The sequence below is a fragment of the Falco naumanni genome, chromosome 19 (assembly GCF_017639655.2).
Source record: "Falco naumanni isolate bFalNau1 chromosome 19, bFalNau1.pat, whole genome shotgun sequence".
NCBI classification, from domain to species: domain Eukaryota; kingdom Metazoa; phylum Chordata; class Aves; order Falconiformes; family Falconidae; genus Falco; species Falco naumanni.
The window spans coordinates 6306153-6322786 of NC_054072.1; the positions used below are offsets into that span (position 1 = coordinate 6306153).

A 16634-nucleotide genomic window follows, 5' to 3' on the forward strand; every position below is an offset into this window, starting at 1 on the left:
CGCCCCGCAGCCCGGGGCGCTGGCACCGCCTACGGGGGGGCCCCCAGCGCCAGGCTCTCCCGCCGGCTCAAGCAACGGCGGCGGAGCGGCCGGAGTAGGCTCCGGGGTCGGCGGGCAGCAGCAAGCTGTAACATCCGCTCGAGGTACGCGTCGAGGAGGGGGGGAAAGAGCGCTCCCCGGGCCCCGCGCCCGCGGACCTGCAGGGCAGCTTCACGCAGCCCGTCACGGAGGGTGCAAGACCCCGGCCAGTGCTACAGCTCTTCGCCGACGCTTCAGCAACGGCAGCAGCTCTCGCTCATTGGCATCCCTGTTTTGAACCACCGCTCTGTTAGCAAGAGCCACTGTAGCCCTAAGGCTATGGAAAGAGGGGGCACGCCACGGCCCACCTTGATGTAAGGCCTCGCACCTGGGACAAGAGCAGACACCAAAACAACACCTGAGGCTGCAAATGCACATCCAGTAGTACAGTGCATACCCATTTACACAGATTCTCTAGGACAGGCACAAGGTTCACAGCTATTTCCTTCTGTGATTACCAGGTATCTTGCAGTCGACAGTGGCAGGAAGGAAAGAACTGTAACACAATGCAGCCCAGATTCAGGGCTAGTTAGTTAACTAGGGGGGTGTGTTGGGGGGGGGGGAACCAAGAGATTAGAAATAGACACATTTCTATAGCTTGACAAACAAGCAAGGAAGCACTCTGAACAAGCCATTTTTCTTCCACTTAGAACTCATTGTTGCAGAGGGAGACTGCAAGGCCAGCAAATTCTGCCTCAAGTCACACAAAGTAATTTTCTGGGCTACCTGCTGAGGATGATGAAGAATGCATCAGTGTATGCCTAGGAAACATCTGTAAACATGTTAGGCTTATGTTACTGCTTTTTGATGCTCCTAAAATTACAGCTAAAAAAAAAAAAAAACCCTAGCCAAACAGGATTATACATTCATGATGGAATTCTTACTTTATTTATCCCCACTGATTACTGAATAAAATACTGAATACATCACCTACATATATATTTAATATGAGGCATCAGAAGACTTCACATAGTACCAAGTTAACTTCTTGTCACCTTACATACCACTGCATGCATTAGGGTAGGGGAACATTCCCAGAAAATAATTAAACTCCCAGTATGAAAAACAGAAGAAAATAAATGGATAAGCAAGGATACGAACTATCTCCATGACCAAGACTGATCAACACTAATTATATAAGAACAAGTAAAAATGTAGTTCTATAGGCTTAAGTCCGATAAAATAAGAAACAGTGTTACATCTGTCTTTGTTATGATTCGTCACACTAAGTCTGATATACAAACTCCACTCTACTCCATAAAGTCAGAGGACCTAATAATTAACACATCAAGAAGAGTGCTATATAATTAGCAATAGTCAATTTGATTATGTATAAAATAGTCTTGCCTTTTCAAGCTTGCTATTCTGTAATACATTTGCTTTATACACCTACAAAGTATTCAAATACAGTAGCAGCAATATGTTCCATGCTGATGCTCTACAATACAGTTAGCAGTTCACTACTTAAACCCAGTTAAGTTTTATGTTAACCAACAGAATCCCTATCCCAGATACAACTAGTAATACAATCTTGATTGGACCTCCTCTCATGTCCAAAATAGTCACTACCTTTCACAATGACTTAAGAGGAACTATAGAATCAGAGCTGACAGGTTTGCATATAAAAAAAGGCAGATTGACTCTATAGGAGTGGTAGAAGTGCATCAGTTAACCAGACCAGTCTTCTGGGTAATGGCAAGTTGAACAACATGCAGGACACTGCAACCAATGTATCTACAGTACATTGTATCTACAGTACAATGTATCTACAGTACAATACCTACAGTGTATCCAGGAACAAAGAACACCGGTCATGTGCAATAGGAGAACGGTCAGATTACTTTTAAAAATTTTCAATATGACCATATGCTAAAGACACAGGAACAGCCTAGCATGAGCTTCAGCACTGCACCAGGACATTAACACAGAGATAAGGAGATACAGACTGTAGTTGAAAATGGTATTCTTTAAGAGTACTTCAGGGCACAGCCAGTTTTCTCATTCTGGTGTCTCCACATACAGGGGATACAAAGAACTAGAGACAGAGCAGAAGAAGGATCTAGCAGACCAATACGCAGTTCTGAGCGGGCAAATACCTACATCAGTTCAAAATTCTCTCAAGCAGGAGGTTGGTTAACCAAGAAGTGCAGTCTGTCTTCAGAATCAGGATTGTTGCTGCTAGATTAAACTGCTGTCTGTTAAAAGTCTACGTTGGACAATTTCATCTATTTTTTAAATTGGGCGTTTTTTTTTTAAAAAAAAAAAACAACCCACCAAACCAACAAATTGCTAAAAAACAGACTTCACTTACTCTTCTTCACCTGACTTTTTGAATCAAGGCTTAATGTAAAAAAAATTACTTTTATGTAAAAAAAAAAAAGGATCTGTGACCTTTCTGTCTTTAAAAATGTATGCAGGAATAAATCTCTGAATGTTTAAAAATATCAGGAGAAAAAGAAGGAGACGTTGACTTTTCTCTCAAGGTACCAGGACAAACGCACCATAAGTTTAAGTTTTCTCATTATTTCTCATACTATTCAGAGACTGTACAGTTACATTAGAATTCTCATCCTCTTTCTCTGCTCTAGGGAAACTCAGTGCCGTTTCTCCTCTTCCTTTCACAGCACATCTGAAAAATATGACTGTTTGCTCTCAGCTGCCTCCTCTGACACCGAATTAGTATCAGAGGTACACCCACAATGCTTTTCTGTACTGGGGGTTTCCTTTACTTTGTAAATAAAAGCAAGGTCCGTCCTGGCAGAAGCCTATGTCTACAAACAGCCAGCACACTGGATCACATGCAATGACAACATTCTTTTGTTTTAGACTCAAGTTACAAAAGATGGGATAACTGCACAATTCTTACAACAGTAATTTAGGTAATGGTGCATAGCAGTGTTCTTAGATGAAAAGAAATGCAACACTTCCTGTTGTTGCTCTTTGGGGCAACACAAAGTTCTTGAGAGCTCCTGACAATTATGAACAGTTGTCTGCATTGCTGTCACTCATAAAGCAATTACACTAAGAGCTAGGTGCATAAAGAAAAAATGGCAAGCACTCATGCACCTGCTTACCCAACTGGAGAAAGGATACACAAACTATTCTGGAGAACTTCCAAGGAGTTCTCCAGAATATGCAATTGTAGTCTAACGAAAGACACAGAGGCAATTGTATAAGAACAATCTCTTATACAGGCACACATCCTTGTGGCTTTAAAAGCCACAATAGCAGTTCTTGCAGCCAGTTTCAGCTGGACAAACTTTATAGGGAAGACATTAGCAGACACATTACTCGGTAAAATAACAGCACATCACTTTTAAAACAGCAAACTCAGCAGCAGAGCTAGTGCAGAGGAGGCAGAAAATAATCTTTTTACGTACATCAAGAATTTGCATGTTTATAGTATCTCTGCATACCTCACCAAACCTGTAATAGACGCTTAGCCCATAAATAAGGATTAGTTTCTGGGAAAGAGAAACGTCCCCTAAGGAGACACCAGTTTGTTTGGAGCTGGCAAGGGAGGGTTCTTGTCTAAAAGAAAACACACTTCAGCATGCATGACTCTGTAACATTGTGATCCTTATATGGAAAACAGAAACATCAGGATTTGCTCTGGATCTCTTAAATAGGACATTTGGGGTTGAATAAAAGGAGAAAGCCAGAGTGAGGCTGGGGAAGAACGCCACTCATCCGCCGCAGGGCACATTGAACATTGATTTGTTACAAGGAAAGCAGCTAGGGGGAATCTGTGGACAAGATATATGGCTGTAGAAAGGACAGAAGGGCAGATCACATGCTGCTTATCACAGTCAAGAGGGAGAAAAGATGCCTTTGCACCTCAGGCTGTGCTTCTGGGCTTTACTGTGCACATCATTTCCAGACCAAAATCCGCAAGCCAGTTAGTTCTCAGCAACATTGTTCAACATCCAGAATTTTTTCAGCACTGTAACAATGGCTTCAGTTCGTCTTGTCAAACGGTCATCAGTAGAACAGCACAATGACCACACCTGAGCACCTGCCAAAAGACTAAGAGAGATTAGTAACACAAAGCAGTATAAAGGGATGTGCATTTTAATTTAGAGTTAATTTGTGCACTGTGCCACAAACTCTGGTCTCCTCTTCCACACACGAACAGCAGCAACTAAAGAAACATCAGCCTGCAACACATAAGCACCTAAACCCCTTGTATTTTATTTCAGTCCATAACCCTGAATGATAAGCCATAACGCATCCAATAGGTTGGGACAAGGCTAAAAGATTCCCCTTCCTCCTCCCTAGGCAAGTTAAGATTAGTTTCTTTAAAAAAATCAAGAGAGTATTTTAAAACCTAGATGCCTCAAACATTTCCAGTTGGCATCAACGTGATCTGTAATGTTTACTAATGCTGCAAAGAAAGCAACTGGCCCAACAGATTTCAGGTTCTCCGTCAATGGAGGTTTTTGACAGCAGCCAACAGAGACATGAATAAAGGTTTAAAAATTCCACTTCAGTACCAGAAAGGGTCCTCCAAAGACATGCACGCGATTTCCTTCTCCTATTTGCTCCAGTTATTGCAGAGCTTGAATACAACATCCTTGTCTGATATCAGACTTGAAGTCCTACAGAAAATTATGATGTCTGGCTTGTGTCCCATGTTCTTTCTTGTACAGCCACCTAAAAGTGTAGTATTTCAATAGCACCAGCCATAATGATTTTGCATTCTATAACTGCGTACCAAGTTGCAATTTCAGCAGTGGAATGTAAGACATTTCTGCCTTTCATGTTCCTTGCTAGTCTAGGTATTCCAATGACACATTTTCAATCAAAAAATATTGGAGCAGGTAGCTGTGAAGCTGAGTACATGGGCAGTCTTTTTCTGGCCCGATTTGTACGTTCCATTTGCTGACTAGTGGGGAGTCACAATACGTTGTTTTGTGTAACCAACATTAGAAGTTTTTTATATGTATACTTTCATCTATTCAGTGGGGGTGGGAAATAGACTTTTAGGTGCTTTTTTATCACCCCCACCCCCCTTGAAATATACATTTGAAAAGCGACAAATATACAAAGTCTGAGATCTAACTGCTGTAAGAATAATCTTACCATAATTATGGCACTTAAGTGCTGTAGAAATAATGCTCTAATACAGTTTTTCTAGCCTCCCAATACATACGAAACAAATTGGTCTCATACTGAAGTTTCAGAACTGTAAGTTTTCCAAGTTGTACGATGCCAGTACTAATTCACTGCCACAGCCAAATCTAATCTATGGTCATTTATAAAGTGCCTACTGCTACACACAGATGCTGTAGAATATATACTCAAGCAATTTATGCTGGCAGCTTGTATGAGCAAAACATTCATTTTAGCATTCCAAGATGCTCTACAATTACTCAAACTGCATTAAAAAAAGATAATTAAAACCCCCATACATATTACTTAAGAGACAATTTGCAACTACACAAAATCAACTGTTTTACTTACAAATCTTTCAACCTCAACAAAGTAAATAGCAAAAAAAAAAGTTACATTATTTCGTGTAAGAACTGCCCAGTTTTTTGATACTAAGCAGTAAGTGATGTTTGCACAGAGTATGCCTGCGTATACAACATTAAAACATGGAAGCATCTGAACTCTGATCATCCTTTGCAAAACTACAAGAAACAAGCTAAGGTAGCCCATTCAGTTTGAAATAGTCAAACTTTTTTAGTAAGGATCACAGCCCAAGGGCCACTAAGATTATTAGAAAAAAACCCAACAGCTTGATCACCACAGATATTATCAAGTCAAAGCACATAGCCTTTTATAAAGGGCTAATACTGTTTTGTAAGACTCTCCAGCAACTCTAAAGAACCAGCACCATTTTGGTTGAAAGCAACCATCTTCAAACCAAGCCACAAGAAACTTAGTAAGATGAAACACCTTGCCTATATGTCAGAACTTTCTGCTCACTGGGTGTTAAATAGAAACCTGTGATTTATCATTCGATGTTTTTTCACTGAATTCCAAAGCAAAAGACAATGTGCATTCCCTAAGCAGTCTGACTGCCACACCATCTTCCCTACAGGTTTTTCTAGTATGGCAGGCCATTCAGTTACACATAGTGTTTTAATCAGCTTTAAGGTGGGGTGCTGCATGTGGTCAAGATGAGATCTTACAGGATTTACTCTTTACTACACGTTCTGTGCTAGTGCCATGGACTTGCTTTAAGCATTAGTAACGTACACTTTTTGCAACAACACCCAAAGAAAGAATATGCACTTTGTAGGTTCACAAGCAGCTATAAAAACATCTCTCTAGGTTACAAACCTAGGCAGTTATTCACTCCGATCCTTTGGCTCTCGGTACTTCCACTGGATGTAGTCAAAGATATCTTTTTCACATTCTACAGGTAGGGCCTCCCCAGCAACTCCTGCAAACAAATTACAGATGCTGTTTCAAAGGTGAAAGTTCTGTACGATCCTGATACCAAATGCATTGCAAAATTAAGACAAAACCGCCCTAAGTAAAACAGACTAACAAAAAAAAATACCCACCACCACCCCAACCTTTTCACGGTGTTTAGGTACCAATTCTCATTAGTGTTGAAGGAAGTAAGGTAACTAACCACATGGCCCCATAGTTAATTTGTTACATGTTTTTATATTCATATATTTATATACACACACAGCACCCCTCCAAACCAAAACTAAAGGACATGACATCTTATAGGGAAAAGTGGGGGAAGCCACATATATGCTGTGCACACCAGATCCCCAATGTTTAGGTCAGTAAGACTTTACATAATTACGTAGCCCAAAGAGGTAACTTCGTGTCACAGCACCGCCTCTGTGTAAGTAGGCTGCCCCTTTCCTGCTATAATGGGTGTTCAACACCAGAAAAGACACTGAAAAAATTTATGAACTAGAGTATTTATCAGAAGTATTTCCAGTATACGGAGTAACCCGTTTAAGAAGATCACACCAAGCATGTAACTAGGAAGAATGCTCCATGCAAAGGCCCAGACTGACCAGTGACACCCAAGCGACGGATTGTGTATTCATTGATTGTGAAGCCCATTTCCAGAGCATGAGTTCTCATGTTCTTATTGAATATATCACTTCCTGTGAAATACAGTACACCACAGTAATACTGATCTTTGGGGATAAGTCTACAATAAAAGTGGAAGAAAAGTACACGTTTAGAACAATCACAAAAAGGTTACAAGCCATTTGTAATTCAGCCATTCAGACACTCTTCTAGGTTTACTTCCTATTTACATGCATGCATTCTGCAATATTGCATGTTTGATTTTTCCCGCAAGCCAGATGGAAGAGTGAAATGAACTGCGTATCAAAGAAAGGTTCAACACATCTACCCTGACCCAGATGTTACGGGTGTCCAGACACTACATGGCTATGGTGTTTGCACTCCTGCCAAAAATTAACGTCAAAGCAGTAATGATAAAGTAGGTCACAAATTCTGAAACTGCATACAAAATCATGATTTAAAAATACAGCATTCTGGCTAATAACCTGTTGTAGACACTGGCAGTTGTACAGTGTCTTCCATACTGCAAAGGAATCAAATCTAGCAAATGCACTGTTCTGAATATGGAAGTAGAGATTTGAATGCAGAACTCTATGTGAATGCCTACTATGTAGCATACAGCTACAGCAGTTTTTTGGGGTGGGTTTTTTTTTGTGTGTGTATACCGGATATCAATTCTCCTATGTGGATAGGCTGTTCCATCGTCTTTATTTGGCAGCTGACAGACACCCTGTGAGGAAGTAAGGAAAGCAAGAAATTCAAAATTAAAGACTTGAGATGAACCTTTACCTCCCCATCCCTACAGAACCTCTAAACAGTCAGTCAATGTGGAGAGCAAAGTTAAATTACCACCGAACCAAGTATTTTACTAGGAGAGCTGGATGTCATAGCACTGTGAATCACTATTTTATACTGCTAAGAGGACTGCAGTTCAATGTAGCATATAACTGCTTCTTAAGTTTTTATTACAGCAGGAAGGCTCATAGGACTTCTCATTTCCCATTCCTCTGCCCTAATTATTACCAGGCTCTTCAGTATGCACAAACATCAGCAGGTTAAGGAAAATGCAGATGAAGCTGAAGCTAATAGAAAAAAGTTTTTTTCTTGAGAAGCCCTCTGCCACTCTTCAACTGCTTTGTAATCTTCACATAATTCACATTACCAGCCTTTTCTTTCCACTCCCCTCCCCCAGTCCACAATCACTTTAAAATGACAATGCAGTAGGGTGGAGGGACATGAACCATAACGAATGACGACAAGTATCTAATTACTGAACAGTTTCACCCATTGCAGCTTCATGCTGAGAATTCTAGTCTTTCTTGGGTTTGAAAACTTTGATGTTAAAGTTATGTTCTCTGTCTCCTTACTGAGACTTGCTTTTCTCAGATTCCCAGCTACAGTTGTACTTCCCTTTTTACAACATTCCTTGGCTTCCACTTTGAAGAGCTATTTCACAACTATTTAAGACTCGACAGGATCACACAGAGCAAATGGTCAAACTATAGTGAGCTTGTTGAACTGGGAATGCAAACAGGGAATGCAGAGTGCCTCTGCTTTTGGCAGACAGATGTACATTTAACTTTAAGCCCGTATGGTATTAAACCATGTGGCAACAATGAGAGCGCCTTTCACTTATTCCTCCTAAAGATCAAGCCAAACAAAAAGCCATCGAGTTTTATTCCCTCTCAGAATGCAACACAAACTAAACTGAAGACAAATCCTCAGAGTTCTCTCAGCTCTTAATTTTAAGCAAAACTAAACCATCAATCAATACAATAAAATAATCAAGTGCTCCAGCAGCCCCTTTCATCTTGGGAAAGCAAGTGTCTTTAAATGTAGTATTATACAGTTAAGTATTTATGCCTTTCAAAAAACTAGCTGAATATAATGGTATCTTGATTACAAATGTGTATGGACCTTTAGTGAACCCTCCTGCAGGACCACTCCTCTGAGCTTCCACGGAATTCCATAAAGCCAGTACGAGTGACTGACAGAACTAAGCAGCCTTCATACCCGCTAAGTATTGCTTATGGTTCTACATGTCTGTTAGAGTTGACTTTTAACCGGCCTGCAAGACCAAAATATCCAGGGCCTGTAAAGAAAACTAAGCAAAGCAAGGTAACACCCAGTCCACATATTTAAGAATAAAAGTTTTGCTGTGACCTCACAAAATGAATGTTCTTTTAATTCATTACTTTCTCTAGGCATCCCACATATCCCCTATTGTATCCTGAGCTGGCATCTTATCCATGAAATCTGCTCTGCAACAACATTGACAAAAAAGGAGACAAAGGTGTGTTACATATTTTGGAAAAGACACGGTAAACATAAGCCTGAGATCAAAGATAGTGTTTCCAAGATCCTGAGGGCAGAGTTACAGGAGCAGTCACTGGTGCAGCTAAGAAGTGAGGTTGTGTTAAGGTTCTGGGGAAACATCAAGCAAAACAGAGACAAAACTGGCATTGCGTGATGAAGGTTGTATCAGTGAGGTTCAGAACTACATAAATACCTGTAGATTTTTCTAATACTGAAATCTTAGCACAAGAGATTCACAGAGTTAACTGCAGAAAGCTTTTATGGGGGGAAGGGGGGGGTTTAAAATTTTTTTTTTTAAAAAATCACAGCTCCAGCAGTCCCAACAATCTACCTTATATATAACATAGCGGGGGATTACCTTCCCTGACAGAAGCTAACACACCTGACCACCAAAAAAGCCTTACCATGAATTTGGTGTCACCTTTAGACAGCATATCTGTGACAAAGTGGACTTTTTCCAGTTGTTCTACAACTTGACGCAGAAGTTTTGACTAGGAACAGTGACAACACAGAAGAGGAGATTATTTTACAAATAACAAGAATATCTTAGCCATTTACCAGACAATGACCCACATAAGTACAGGACATTGCTACAATTATACGTATTACCATACAAAAAACTTGACTGAGTGGAAAAAAAATAACATCAAGGAAAAGCTAATAAAATTACAGCTGTGCAATGTAAAAAACCCAAAGCTTTCCAAAATCCCCTATCAGATTTTTTTTTTCTTCGTAAGTGACAAAACTCTTTTTTTGGCTTGAGTTTTCAAATTTTAAACAATTTATCTATAGAAGCCACAAGAAACACAAACTGTCATTAAGGCTTCTCCAGAGTTAGTCCCAAAAGATTACAAGGGCAGCAGGACATTTGTTTCTCGTCCAAAAGATTATGGCTATGTAAAGGGATACTTACTCTACCTTTAATCCCTGCTTTATCCAGTAAACTGTTACAGTTCTACATTGTAAAAGTGCGTGAATTTGAGGGGGTGGGGCACAAAGGGAAGAAGAGGGACAGAAGGTTAAGAGTAAACCTCTGTAATAGTTCTGCAAGAGGAACACAACATAATGCATGGACCTGAGAAGTGATCATAACTCCTCAAAATAAAATTTACTATTACAGTAACAAGAAGATGAACGAAGGTGCATTACAAGTTTGAGACTACGTTATCTTCTGAATTTAAAACACTGTGGAACCAATGCACAGTACTGACCCACAGCAGCACAGAAACACACCTGTTTAGATGATTCAGATGTGAAACTTGGATGGGTTAGCAGAACATCCATATCGCCACTTGATTCTGCACCTAGGCAAGTAAGAAGCAAAGAAAAAACCCTCTGCGTATGACAAAGTATACTAACGTTAGTCAACATCCATCCATCCTCCTGCAATAAACATGGTTTCCTGGTAGAAAATAGTCAATCACGATTCAAGATATTTGCGAGAAAACAATCTTAAAGAAAATCTTGTTCTTTCATCAAAAAGTTTGTATCTCTGCGTATCTCAGAAGACACCAAAGAATTTCTTGCTGTACTTCTGCAGCAGTGAAGCACAAATATGTTAATATATTGTTAATGTAAAAGCAAAGCAATCAATTCACATGTTACAATATACAGATCTTTATGGGGGTTGGGTGGAGAAGCAAGGATTTATACAGGTGTTTTGCTACTGAACTAACCAGTCAAGACAATAACAACAGGAAAGAGCCCAGTTCCAGCACAGACTTTCACTCTGGAAGAACAGATACAGTAATAAGTCTTGCTTACTAGCCCAAAGTAAACATAAGATCAGAGTACCAACCTCGTCTGAAACTGCCACAGACTGTAGCAATATAGTTTGGGTCCAGCTTGCTGACCTCTTTGAGCACAATTTCCTATAGGAAGGAGAAGAGGGGGAAAAAAAAAAAAAAAAAAAAAAAAAAAAAAAAAAAAAAAAAAAGAGATGTGTGTTCAGAAATATCAGTCATTCATTGTCCACCAGTGGCTCACATCCTCAATAAAGACATTCTTACCTGCATTTGCAGCATTTCTTCCCTTGGGATTCTTTTCTCAAAATCTTCAAAGTACCTGCATATGTAAGAATAAGAGTGTCTGTAAGAGTGATAAGGGTAGCATCTTAACATTTTTGTCAAGAGGAAAGAATACAACTTTCTGATGTGACAGTAATGAAGAATCTCCCCACCCTCACCAAGCATCTTAGAAGACATCTTGCCAAGCGATAGAAAAAAACCTCACAACTGCAAGTTTGACAATGCTCAGAAGATGGTTTCGTTGCAAATTATTTCCACCATACATGAAGAGCTGCTATGAGGTGGAAGTAATGTTACAATATAACCAATTGGTTTATATTTGCACAGCCCTCTGAAAATACAAAAGGTTCCTGACAAAACTCAATCCACCAGCAAGCAGGAACGTTCACCCATGGTCAGAGGTGATCTTTGTGGGAAAGAGCTAAACAGAAGCTCCTCACAAGGCAAATACAGCTCCCGATACCTTTGCATGCAGCTGTAAAAACCAGACTGCCAGAACGCTACTTAACTGTGGAGAAAAATGAGGCGAGGTGAAACAATGATACCCAACCAGCAGGCACATTTTTCACCCCTCCAGTACCAGAACCGCTGACAGCAGGTACTGGCAGCCGTAACAGCTTCAGAGCCACATGTTCCCCAACACCATTACTAAACCATCCCAATCCCAAACTCTGCAGACAGGGCTTTTGGATGAGACTCCTCCACCCCTCACCGCCCCTTTCTTTCATTTCTCTATTTCTTTCTGGATGGAGACCAAGCCTACTGCATTTTAACCCCAATGAAACAGATGTTCTGAATAGCTGCTGAAAAGTATGAAAAGCACACAGAGAGAGCAGAACCTTACTTGGCCCATGTAACCTTACATTACATCCTGGTGTCTGAGTCATTAGAAAAGCCAAGCACTTGCATCAAAGAAAGCTTACTTCAACCCAATACGCTGGTGATGGGTTAACTTGTGCTCATTTTTTCTTAGATCTACAAGAATTAAGAAAAAACAGAAAAAAGTTACTTGAGGACTAGAAATCTTACAGTAAGTTTCCACCGATGCAAAGGTGATACATGCTAAAAATACGTAACAAGAAAACAGCAACCTCAAACACAAAGGAACAGATTTTAAATGGACTACTGAACAGCTGATAGGATGAGTACAAATGCATAGAGCACTTCCCGATAAAGATTTCAGTAGACCATTCACCTCAAAGCCAAAATCCTTGTTATTTTCCAAGTAACCTGTAAGTACTTTACATTGGATGTGCATGTAATGTCTTCAGCATCTCACACACTTTCCTCAAAGCCTAGGGCATATCTGCTGTCGCAATACCACCATGGAACAGGGAAGCTTAACAGAAAAAAAACATTATTGGATGCGAGCTGAGGACCCAAAGTTACACTTACCTTCTAAAGTCTTAATTCCTTCCTCAACAAACTTCCTAGCAGCAGCAGGACTGCAAGAAGAGAAAGCAATCTGCCTTCAGGAGCAGTAAAAGGACATTAGAATTCACTGTAACTGCCTAGATTCTTCAAGGCCAAGAGTGAAGTTGCTTCTTATGCTTACCCTCTTTTCAGCACGTGCATTTTCGGTTTGTACTTTCAGTTAGCAGAGATGGCTATCCACAGCTTGGCTTACATATTTTTTAGCATTGATATAACAATACAGTGACGTATAATTTAAAAAAATAAAATTCTCACCAAATAATATTGTTTTAGGAAATAACCCTGAATGCATGCCAAGAACTACTTTAACCACAGTCCCTGAACCAGCTTAAGGCAACAGGAGCATAGAAGTGTCTTTAGACTAGCACTTCAAACACTGAAGTGAATGGCTGAACCTTTTTCCCCTTTAAGGGTTTGTCATTAGATTAATCTGCATGTCTCTGTAGGAAAAGAACATTTCAGCTGAGACAGACATTCAGGTAATGTTATACCCAAATACCTACCCAATATCTGAAAACACCAAAGTACCATCAGCCTGGAAGCATAGTCCCTTCGTGAGGAACTATTCTCCAGCTACTCTGAAATCTTATGGTTACAGCTCTACCACCCTCAAAGACTTCAAATCCACTTCCTCAATAAAACTATTACAGTAAAATTGTCAGATCCTGACCTGCCATTTACTTCCTTTCTTACCCTTCCTTGTGTCTCTTGCCAGGTTCCAGACCAGGAAAGGCAACTTCCACTGTCCTGAGACAGGATAGCATGCAAGCTTCTTTCTGCATCCCAGCATCCCATCCCAATTTCTCAAATCCCAGTGTATCCTCAAACTTAGAATGCATTTTCCCTCAGAATTACTTGAGAACAATCCCATGCCCTACCCTGAACCACAAGAATTTCAAACACTGCTCAACAGCCCTGACGGCTTTTTGTTTGTTTGTTTTGTTGCCCATTTCAGGGCTCTACTTCTCCTTTTACAAACACCTGACAGAGCACTGTTGTCCCTGGGGCCAACTTCCCTTTGGGACTTCTGGTGGGACTTCTCATTTCCACTCTTTTCAGCCTCTTATGGTTCCATTCTTGACCAGCTCCTCTCTCCTTCCCCCCTCAGCTTGCAAACAGGAATTTTCCACTTCCACTCCTTTACCGCAAAGTCTGTAACTGACAATTCTATACCCTTTCTTCTCTTCACAACTATAGTGTCTCAGTGTGGGCACTATAGCATCAGCTCAATCTCATTCCCTTCATTATTTGCAATCACCCAAATTATTTTCAAAACTCCACCAGGAGAAGGAAAAAATACCTAACACCCCCCCCCCCCAAAAAAAAAAAAAAAATCCCAAAAAACTTTACCCAATGCCAGTAACTCGTGTCAGGAGACTGATAGATGCACTTGTATCATCTTGTCGAATCTGCAAAATTCAAAACCAAGCCCTTCTTAACTCCACTTGCAATGAATAGAAACAGTGAGACGATAAAACAGTTCAGTCAGACTGCACTGGAGGCTCGTTATGAATCAATGCAGAACGGTACCAAGGGTAGTACTGCCTATCACAATAACGCCATATATACCAAGCCTGAAAATTCCCTAATTGCCCACGCTAAGGCGAAGAACGTGTTTAAACCACAAAACTCCACAGCCCTCCAAGAGTCAGAATTCCACTTCTAACAAGACATTCACACGCTGATTACATAACTTCAATATTTTCAGCTGAGCTTCTTGTTTCTACTCACCAGATTCCACATCCGCTATTCCTAAGCTTGACATGAGTCTCTCCAAGGTCGACAACAACAATTGCACAAAACACGCAGGCTACTTTGCAAGTTACAAAGAAAAGCAAGTATGGAGAAATAGAGTGGAAGGGAAAGAAACACACCTTTTCCAGTTTGCGTAGTTTTCCAGTGGATAAGAACTCATCTATCTTCTCAGCTATTTTAGCACCTACTCCATCCTAAGTATCGAACGGGGTGGGAAGATAAGTTCAAGATTGCTTAAAGACATTACATCTGGAAAAAAAGGAAAGCTCCCCAGAATTTAGCATCCAGAAAGAATTATGAGGCCACTGAGACCATGATAAAATACTGGACCCTAAGGAAACACAAGAATTCAAGGCTACAATGCAAGCAGCATAAACACTGTAATTCAAGGGTTATATTAAAAGTTCCCCCAAAGCAGCAATTTTGAACAAGGCCTCGGTTATTACTGCTCAAGTTCCCCAAATTTAGCGAAGCTGTAACAAGGCAAAGGGAAAACCTGTCACAGCAGAATCCTTTTACACGCAGACTGGGCTGGAGCCCCCAGTTCCAGCCACAAAGACTCACGGCAACCAGACCGCATCCCCACCACGGCTACCGGGAGGAGGAACCGGCGCCCGCGGAGCCGCCCCCCCGCCTCCCAGAAGCCGCCGGCCCCGAGCCCCGCCGCTGCCTCGCGAGCCCCCCGGCCGCCAGCACCTACCAGCTTCTTGGCCTCAGCCCCGCTCCGTATCTTGCTGGGGTACCGGGAGATGACCGAGGCTGCCTTCCTGCGGAACAGTGCGGGTGAGCGCCCGAGCGCGGGCGGCGCCGCTGGCCCGGCTGGCGCGGCGGCGGGCTGGGCCCCGAGCCGAGGGCGCCGGCGGGGAGGCGGAAGCGGTACCTGTATGCGTTGTACTTGTGAACGGCCCGGTTCACGTTGCGCTCGTAATTGGCCAGTTCTACGGGAAGAGCCACAGTGAGAGCGGGCGGGCGGGCGGCCCCGGAGGCCCGCCCGCCGCGCACACCTACCGGTGAGGAAGTCGGTGATGCCCTCGTTGGGGCTCTCCCGGGGAGCCTTCCGCTTGCTCATGGCCGGCACCACCGGCACCGCGCTACGGTGGAGTCCCAGGACGGAGGCGGCGAGGACGCGTTTCCGGCGGTGACGTCACAGAGCGCGACCAACGTCATCACGCATACGCCGGCGGGGGCGGGGCCTGCGGCGGCAGGGGGCGGGGCGGGGCGGGGCTGGGCGGGGGTGCTGTGGGCCCGCGGTGGGTGCGCCGAGTACCCCGGGGTAGGGTAGCCGAGAACTGCTGTCGTGATCCCTCCGCCACACCAGTGCGGCCTGCCCGTACGACGTCCCCTCTGCCTGCACTCGACGTTCCGGCAGGTTGTTGCGTAAAAAGGGTTTTCCATGAGGGTCTGTTTGATTTATGCCGCTTGTGTTGTCCAAGAGGCAGCTTAAGTGACGGAAGAAAACCCCTACAGCCTGCTCACACTCATCAGCTCAATCTCTCCAGTATCCGGAGTTTTTAGAGGCTGTAGTTTTTATCCTGGTTTTGCTAGATGCCTCTTTCTGAGCAGCCTGAGATGACTGAAAACTTGCTGTGCCAAGTTAGGTAGTATGCACAGTTTTGCTAGAAATTAATAAGTGTAACCCCGTAGAATTTTTGTTTGTTTGTTTGTTTTTTTAACAGGAAATTAAAGTACATCCTTTTTTAAGGTAATACTGTTACCGCATTTAATGAGCTACTTTCTTACATAGCTTAATAGGACATCTATCTTTTTCTGTCTGTGCCCCAGAAAAATTAAGTTTTGTTGCCTACCTGGTTACATAGCTGACACGATAAATGCAGTTGCAGTAAAAGAGCAGGTATTATTTCCAGCGAGGGTCACTGTCTCTGTTCAGCACTTTGCATGCCTTAAACTGGAGGCAGACGAGCAAAGCCACCGCCGCTCCCCCCAGCCGCCTTTGTGCCTCCTGGTGGCTGGCCCTGCCCCTTGCCCAGGGGCCGCTGAAGTGGTGGTGGTCGGGGC

At 42.3% G+C, this 16634-nt stretch overlaps 1 protein-coding gene and 1 long non-coding RNA gene across 5 annotated transcripts; one reads left to right on the forward strand and one right to left on the reverse strand.

The window, feature by feature from the left end:
- The first annotated feature begins 1 nt into the window (after position 1).
- LOC121099405 lies at positions 2-9799 on the forward strand. Its single transcript, XR_005831468.1, has 3 exons — positions 2-143; positions 729-860; positions 9291-9799. It is a non-coding gene; the product is annotated as an uncharacterized LOC121099405 (long non-coding RNA).
- On the reverse strand, positions 2338-15780 carry POLB (DNA polymerase beta). 4 transcript variants are annotated; one of them, XR_005831465.1, is made up of 16 exons: positions 15627-15780; positions 15499-15556; positions 15319-15385; positions 14738-14812; positions 14214-14272; positions 12825-12874; positions 12353-12404; positions 11412-11466; positions 11201-11273; positions 10636-10706; positions 9807-9893; positions 7752-7816; positions 7068-7207; positions 6367-6469; positions 4572-4731; positions 2338-4104 (listed from the first exon to the last, which is right to left on the reverse strand). XR_005831465.1 is itself a non-coding variant. In XM_040618296.1 (15 exons), exons 1-14 carry the CDS (start codon positions 15685-15687, stop codon positions 6375-6377), a joined length of 1008 nt encoding a protein of 335 aa, XP_040474230.1. In that variant the 5' UTR covers positions 15688-15780; the 3' UTR covers positions 2338-4104; positions 6367-6374. The 4 variants fall into 4 exon arrangements, 3 of the variants coding, with proteins under 3 accessions (XP_040474230.1, XP_040474227.1, XP_040474229.1); XM_040618296.1 differs by lacking the exon at positions 4572-4731; XM_040618293.1 differs by lacking the exon at positions 4572-4731 and having other exon boundaries at positions 2338-4093; positions 15627-15776.
- Positions 15781-16634: the final 854 nt, after the last annotated feature.